Below are 7,515 nucleotides of genomic sequence, written 5' to 3'. Positions count from 1 at the left end.
CCGGCGCCACAGCTCACAGGAGAGCAGGTACCACCCCGACTTCACGCCACGAACGCCAGGCCCTGAGATTCAAATGCACTTCATTACGTCCGTTATTACCTTACCTGTGCAGGTAAATATGCTATTAATATGTAAGTACAAGCCAGTGGTTACATCTCTGCAGTGCGTAAGTCTACATAACTAATGTAATTACATATGGAGATAGGTTTGACTTTCAGGGTAAGGGTAATGTTTGGACACAGAGTGAGACGTAGAGTTGAGGTTGTTTAGATTGTATTAACCACACAGCGGTCCACAGCTGTTGCCATGTGGTTACCACATAACAGTGTGTTATGTAGTCATAATATGTATTATGTAGTCATGGTCCATGTAGTAATTACAATGTAATTACTCTAGTATAAGGTTAACTTAATATGAGGTGTTACAATAACATGCAATCTTATTCTTTTCTGTGCGTCTCTGTGTGCATATCTGTCTGTCTATCTGTCTGTCGGTCTGTGTGTCAGTCTGTCTATGAGGGCCAAGCTGCTGGAGGTGGACAGCAATCAGAACGGTCACTCAATGACTGATTTTGAGGAATACAGACCCCCCACCCCAGAACCTGCCCCAGATGGTACCTCACACTGCATCCCACCCTTTCCCCAACATACACACACACTCACACACTTACATGCACGCATGCGCGCATATACTCTCACTCACCCCCAGCACACACACACACACACACACACACACACACACACACATACACGTACTCGCACACACGCACACGCACACGCACACGCACACGCACACACTCATATTGTCACATGGCATGACATTGAACTAAAGCTGTGACCAGAAATTTGTTGTTGTTAATACCCAGCTGCAATAATGCATAATATGAAAAAATGGAAGTTATGTAAAACTCTGCTGGTGAGGGTGTCTGTGGAGGGAGAAGAGAATGAAACACATGCCTTCCAACAACAGAAAATGGCACAGTGTCCATGCCTGTTCGAAGGAACCGCTTACTGACAGCAAAGGACCTTTTTTCTTTTGGGAAGAAAGGTAGTCACAAGTGATGAAGAAATGGGGTGGTATCTGTGGTAACGGCCCTTGTGTTTTCCCCAGCAGGTTTCACCCTGAAAGAGCCCCCCAGGAGCGGTGTCTCTCAGGGAGACTCGGGCAGCGAGGGGGGGTGTCCGCATGGTGCCCCTCCCTCACCTGCGGGCTCCCCTAGGACGGAGCGAGGCTCTGTCGGGGGGCTCCTAAAATGCACCCACAGGGCCCTGCTGGACGGGGGCTCCTTGCTGGCGTCAGTCGCCTTGGGGCGCTGCATTGAGGCACCCCCAAAAGTGCCCCCCAGGACCAACCCCCTCCCGCTGGAGCCCTCCAAGCCTGACCCCTCCCTCCAAGACCCCCCCACAGTGGAGGACCTCATCACCTTCTCCCACTCCGACACCCTCCCCAGGCCACTTTTCGACTTCACGCTGACGCCCCCGGACTGTGGGCCCCCGCCTCTCACCCCGCCTCCCCCCGCCCCCCGTGACCGGCACAGACAGGCCCCGCCCAGGCTGGACCCCCCCGGGGCACCCCAGGAGCAGGAGGCTGGGGGAGAGCTCCCCTGTCACGGGGGAGAGGCGTGGCAGCCCTGGGGTTTTGGGGAAAACCGCCCGGGACCGCCCAGTCCAGACCCCTCCCTTCATCTGGGTGAGTAATCACACAAACCCCCCCCATCTTAGTGAATAATCCCTCAACCCCCCCCCCCCCCCCCCCCCCCCCCCCCCCCCCCCCCCCCCCCCCCCCCCCCTCAGTGAATCATCCCATAGACCCCCCCCCCCCCCCCCGCCTCATCAGCCCCCCGAGCGTGTGTGAGACCCCTGTGCTGTGCTGCCAGGTGTTTCTGCAGGACATGAGTGTGAGCAGGAACCTGGGCCCTGAGGGTGAGATAGGGAATCTCAGACCTGTGCTGCCATTCTGACTCTCTCTCTCCCCCCCCCCCCCGCAGCCCTGGACCTCCCCATGTGCTCAGACAGCCGGGATCAGGACACCTGGAGCCCCCCTGTGCCCCCCCTCTGCAGCCCAAAGGCGCGTCGTGTGGAGGTGAGCGTTATCCCACGGCCCCGCCCCTCTGCAGTGCGCCCCCGTATCGATCCTTGGAGCTTCATCTCCTCCAGGGGCGCCGGGCGAGGGGGCGGTGGGCCCCTTCCTGACCCCCTCGGGCCTCGGCCCTCCCCCGCTAACCCCTTCACAGACCTCGACCCCTTCCCCTCCTCGGACAGCGACCCCTTCGCCCAGGGAGCTGACCCCCTCTGGACACCCTCGCCTCCCTCGCACTTTGACCCTTTCTTCGCCCCCGTTCGCACTTCGCGGTCGGCCCCATGCTCCGCCCACGGCAGCCCCTCCCTCTCTGCCCTCAGAGTGCCCCCCCCCTCTCCTGCTGACCCCACCTGCGTGGACCTGGGGGGCCGTGGGGGGGGCAGCCCGCCCTTACACTCCAAAGACAACAAACGCCAGAGGAGGCAGCAGATCGTTGGGCTTGGACCCTGGACATCACCCACGCTACTCAGAAACAACCGCTTCTGACCGTGTTTATCTGCTGACCTGGGACCAGTGAGATTAAGGGAGACCGCAGGGTGGAGCTTTTCTGTCTGTGTTGAAAGGCTAACCTGGGACCGGTGAGCTTGAAAGGACAACAAAGTGTAATGTGTTGATGTACACAGGTTTAGAATCCTAAAAAGTGCACATCAGCCCAGTCATGCCCCTACTGGAGCCTCCAGGAGACGGTGGCTGTGAAGATCAGATTCATCCCTGCTTCATAAGTCCCTGCCGTCAGATCGGGGCGGGGCTGTGTGCTGCCTTACAGGAGGGAGTTTAAACCTGAGCACAGAGAGCACATAGATGCCATGACTTTATTCCCAAAACACAGATGGTTCTGAGACTCTGTGGTCAGGAATAATTAAGATTACCCTGAAGTATTGCCATTGCTGGTGCTGTTATTTTTGCCTTCTTTAGTCACACAGAGACAGTGGTCTGCTCTGTGTCGTACTGCTGATTGTTCTGAAACAGTGGGTGTGGGCGGAGGAGGTGCAGGAGATGAGGCAGGTGTGTCTCTCCTGCCCTCCACTGTGTTTAAACAGGTGTAACAGGTGAGAACACGGGCGTGGGGTGGTTGTATGGCAGTCAAAGCCCCGACAGGCAGGGAGAGCATCGATTCCGCAGTGTCTTATACCCTCTGGAGCTTCACTCAAACAGCCAGCCTGTCCGTGCGACCACTGCTTGAGGCACACTCGGTATGAGGTGGGGTTGGGTTCGGTGCCCCTATAACTGCTGCAGAAACCTCACAGTGAAGCCACATGCCTGCATTTACTCAAGGTTTCACCTCATGAGCAGATTCCAAGCAAGCATACCAGCCAACAGAGCTCTCGCAGACACGCATTCCACAATGAAGAACAATAGGGAAAAACAGAACTTTGCACATTCCTTTATTTGCCAGAGAAAGTGTTCTTCCCTGGACGTGCTGCACTGTGTAGACAGCGCTGTCCGTTTCACTTTGTCTCAGGGATGGGTGATTCCACCATGCCGCTATCACTGTGCTGTGCAGCTCTCATGTTCCTCCTCCTGTCCCTGATGGCTGAGAACTTGGCATGGGGAAGGGAGTCAAACTGTTTGTGCTGTTCAAGATTGTGAACCAGGTGTCTGATCTCTGGGGTCCAGCATCACCCACCCACCTCTGTGTCCACACAGGTAGCTGCTACCTGCTACCACCTAAGCACCCAGAACCCTGGACCCTCACAGCTCTGATGAATACTCTTCCGCCGCACTTCCTCTAGAGCTCAGAGAACTTCATTACCCAGCATCCATTTCCCCATGAATGACACAGTCAGCCTGGCACACTTCAACATTCCATACGCTTGTCTCTCACACACACATCCACAGGTTGGAGCAGAGCTGAGTTTTCATCTGTCGCTTGTGGTGTCAGCGAGGCTTTGTCTGCACCCGGATGAGAGCAGCACCTGTGAATATCTAACAGAACCACATCTCTTATCCACCTACAAATAGAGTTTCTCCCACCTCATCCAGGTGAACTCCTGCTTATAGCCAAAGGCATGCTGTGCATTGGCCTCAGCTTTGCTGCCTTCCACACAGAAACACTGCATTGGTGTGACGGCTCTCTGGGTCTCCGCTGATCGGATTCCTCGGGTGCTAACAGTCTCGCTAATGAGCTGTAATGCAGAGGAAACATTCATCTTTCATGCCAAAGCCAGCAGTCTTGTTACTGAATATATATTTTTCAATAATTAGAACAATAAATAAGTACAATAAATACTAGTGTTTATGCTTTATTTTATTTTTGCCCCTCTCGTGCCTGTTTAATTTGACAGTCACAGAGGGATGGAGAGGGGAGCTGGGTGTTCCTCAGGCCTGGTTCGGGTGGGTACTGTGTCGGCTGGGTTTAGCTCTAGCACAGCTAACATCATTAGGCCTGATTGAGCTGTTAATTTCACACTGATGTGGACTGAAGAGCCTCTTCTGACAGCTGTCTGCTGAAAGCACAGGAGGGTCTTTGCTGTCAGAGACGTGTAGAAAGATCGAAGTAAATTTGTCTCTTCAACTTAATTTTGGTTGTATGTGCCTCACACTGATTGATGGTACTGATAATAAATTCAACTAAATTAAGAAGATCAGTTATTTATTCAATTAATTCTTATCAAACCTAAAGCAATTACCTGACCAAATGATTAGGCTTAATTGAGGCAGAGGCCTTAGATTTGGGGGGGAGATGTTGTCTAAGATAAAGTTTGGCAGCCTCTTTGTGTTCATCTTTTCTGACAAACACAAGCACACCTGCAGCCATGCTTTTCTTTAGCCAGCGACTGTATGAGGATATCTGACAGAAATAAAATCTGGGCTGGCATCAGACGGCTGAAAGAAAAGTATGGATTGTGAGCAGCACACTATGTGGGTCTTCAGGACCCAGGCTGGGAGGGTCAGTGCTGCAGCCTACAGAGGCCCCTTCCCCTGGGAGAGCAGCGGCAGTCTGAAGTCTGTTTGCTGAGGCCTTTTGGTCAGAGACAGTCAGTGCTCGTAAATCCGTCACCTCAGGACTGATACAGTGTGTACATTCTTCCCCCACTGCTGGGAAATGAACAGTTACACTCTGTGAACACTTACGCTACGCGCTCACGCATTCTCTTTCAGAAGACCACCTCTAACTGCTCTGTCGTGGCATGGTGAACTACGCACGGTTGGCACGTGAGTTCGTTAGGGACGTTCGGCTGTGTCAGGCATCAACTTTCAAACACAGGCCAAAGAAAAGCCTTCGCTCTCTGTAGCAAAATGCTATGATTCGTTGAGTCAGTGACAGCAAATGATAGCTCCACTCATTTTGGGGTTTGTGGAGAATCACTTACCACAAATAAAGTTAGCCTGATCACAGAGTCTCCTGTCACGTGAACAACAGAACAATAAAACACAATGTAGAATAAGTATGAGATTATCCACTGTATCGGCCTTAGTTAGAAGCGCACCCCTCTGGTACCTGAACGTCTCCGTAAAACAGCTGGTCCTGTGCTGGGCTTTGAAAGTGCTGAAGGAGCCGGAGTCTCTGATCGCTCTGAGCAGAGAGCTCCAGAGAGAGGTTGCTTGGTAACAGTGAGATCTGTCTCCAGGCTGCTTTCAGGTGGGCTCTCGGGAAGGTGGAAAAGAGTGTCTTGGCTAAAGTCTTTTTGGTTGTAACAGCTCATTTTTCAGAGGTCCAGCTTTAAGGCGAAAGGGAGGGGTTTATTTAGCTAAATAAACATGGCTATTCAGACATCCAGATTTTCAGAGACTTGGGGTTTTGAGTTTGGCCGAGATGCAGGGAAAACCTACTGCCCATCTTGTAACTTCTGTGGGATCTTTAATGACTATTCCGGAGTTAGAACATCTTATATGAAAGATGGCTACTCCTACATCACAGTGTCCTCATCCCTGTGCTGAGACATTTGCATTCTGCTTGGCCGGGGGGGAAGAGCGCCCCCTGGCTCCCCTCACTGCTCTCAGTAGCACCTTTCAGGGGCTGAGTTAGCCTCACCCTTCCCGTTGTACTGTACCGTAAACTGAAACGAAGTAAACGAACTGCTGCAATCCTCGTCCGTGTGTTCGGCGGGTTGCCTTGTTTTTTATACTGCATGGTGCATCTCCTCTGTTTCGTTGTTTTAGCTTTGTTTCTCTGTACTCTGCTTAAATTTTTTCAGATGGTCAGCAACATATTAGACTAGTTTAAACAACTTTGCCACTTACTGTTTGACATGAGCAAAGCAACTCTGTAAAGGACCAGGTCATAAACCATGGATTTTATTTTTTTAATTTATGTATTTATTTTTAAAGGGCAAAAATCTATTGTTGAGATTTAAACATGGAGCAGCACCTGTCGGAATTGCCAGGAAAAGCGTTCACCACAAGGTGGTGCTGTAGATCCACCGGATTTTGCATTACTGTTCCATTAATTCACATTTCAGACGCCTGTAGAGCTTCAGTGCTAACTAACTGAGGCCACTACAGAAGCTCTGTAGGAAGCTCTGTAAACCGTGCTTCAGGTACTGCTGATTGAGGTGTGCTATTCTGATTGGATGATTCGTATAAATCTAACATTGACCAATGTGAATTTTTCCATTTCCTGAAACAAAATGGAGTTGAGGTCAGAGCTGCTCAGCTGTGTGTGGGGTGCTGCTCTTCAGATCACTGGTTTGAACATGCTTTCAGTCAGTCAGCATTAAGGAGGAGATGAGTTTTTATTGGGGATATATTATGAAAACAATTAAGAATGACACACTGGACTAAAATGTTTGACAAGACAAATGAGGGAAATTTATGCTTGATTTTTCTTTTTACTTTGGGAAACATTTTCCTTTTGTCTTCACTGGAGTGTTTTAGACTGACGTATGGCTGCTTATTAAGGATAATTCTCATTTCTGTATCACCTCCATTCTGCAATAATGGAAAGGAGTATTTTCTTACTGTTTCTTTTCTATGTAGCAGAAAAGACTTGGTCCCTTTAATGCAAAGAAAAGACTTTTACTGTCCTGTGCTGTACAATATGGTAAAAAAATCACATTTCTTATGGGCTTCCATACTCAAACATATGTGTGTCTGGCATATTATCATTCTAATGTATGGTTTTGTTGTTTGACCACCAGAGGAATGTTTTTTGCTAACATTCTTTAGCATCTGATTGGATAAGCCCGGTGCAGTTGCCACAGTAACACAGACATGCATCCATATATGGACATGTATCAGGTCAGATGCTACATATTTTGCAAAACCAGGTGGTCTCCTTCATTGGCTAAGATGGCAACCATATGAGTTTGATTCTTGCTTTTTGTTAATTAAAAACATGTTTATTTTTTCATTTTCAAGTGTAGCCTATATTAAGAGTTTGTGCTGCAGCTTCTCAAGGCCTGGAAAGTGACTTCAGTGACTTGTTTTCGATGGCTGTGATTGTGCAGGCCAGGAGAAGTGTGTTCTTACAGGTGTTGCTGCTTGTGGTGTGTA

General features: G+C 50.2%; 1 protein-coding gene across 1 annotated transcript in view; it reads left to right on the top strand.

Annotated features, from left to right (window-relative positions):
- LOC118774580 (mitogen-activated protein kinase kinase kinase 11-like) overlaps positions 1–4,300 on the top strand; it is a 23,554-nt gene extending 19,254 nt beyond the window's left edge. Inside the window, exons 7-10 of the mRNA XM_036523933.1 lie at positions 1–27; positions 507–613; positions 1,114–1,689; positions 1,988–4,300. The exon at positions 1–27 is cut by the window's left edge and continues 145 nt beyond it. Coding sequence (XP_036379826.1) covers positions 1–27; positions 507–613; positions 1,114–1,689; positions 1,988–2,565 — 1,288 coding nt within the window. The 3' untranslated portion in view covers positions 2,566–4,300. The remainder of the gene's footprint in view (positions 28–506; positions 614–1,113; positions 1,690–1,987) is intronic.
- Positions 4,301–7,515: the final 3,215 nt, after the last annotated feature.

Source organism: Megalops cyprinoides, chromosome 3 (genome assembly GCF_013368585.1).
Source record: "Megalops cyprinoides isolate fMegCyp1 chromosome 3, fMegCyp1.pri, whole genome shotgun sequence".
NCBI classification, from domain to species: domain Eukaryota; kingdom Metazoa; phylum Chordata; class Actinopteri; order Elopiformes; family Megalopidae; genus Megalops; species Megalops cyprinoides.
The sequence above is the reverse complement of the archived record's forward strand: the minus strand, read 5'-3'. Positions and strand labels throughout refer to the sequence as shown.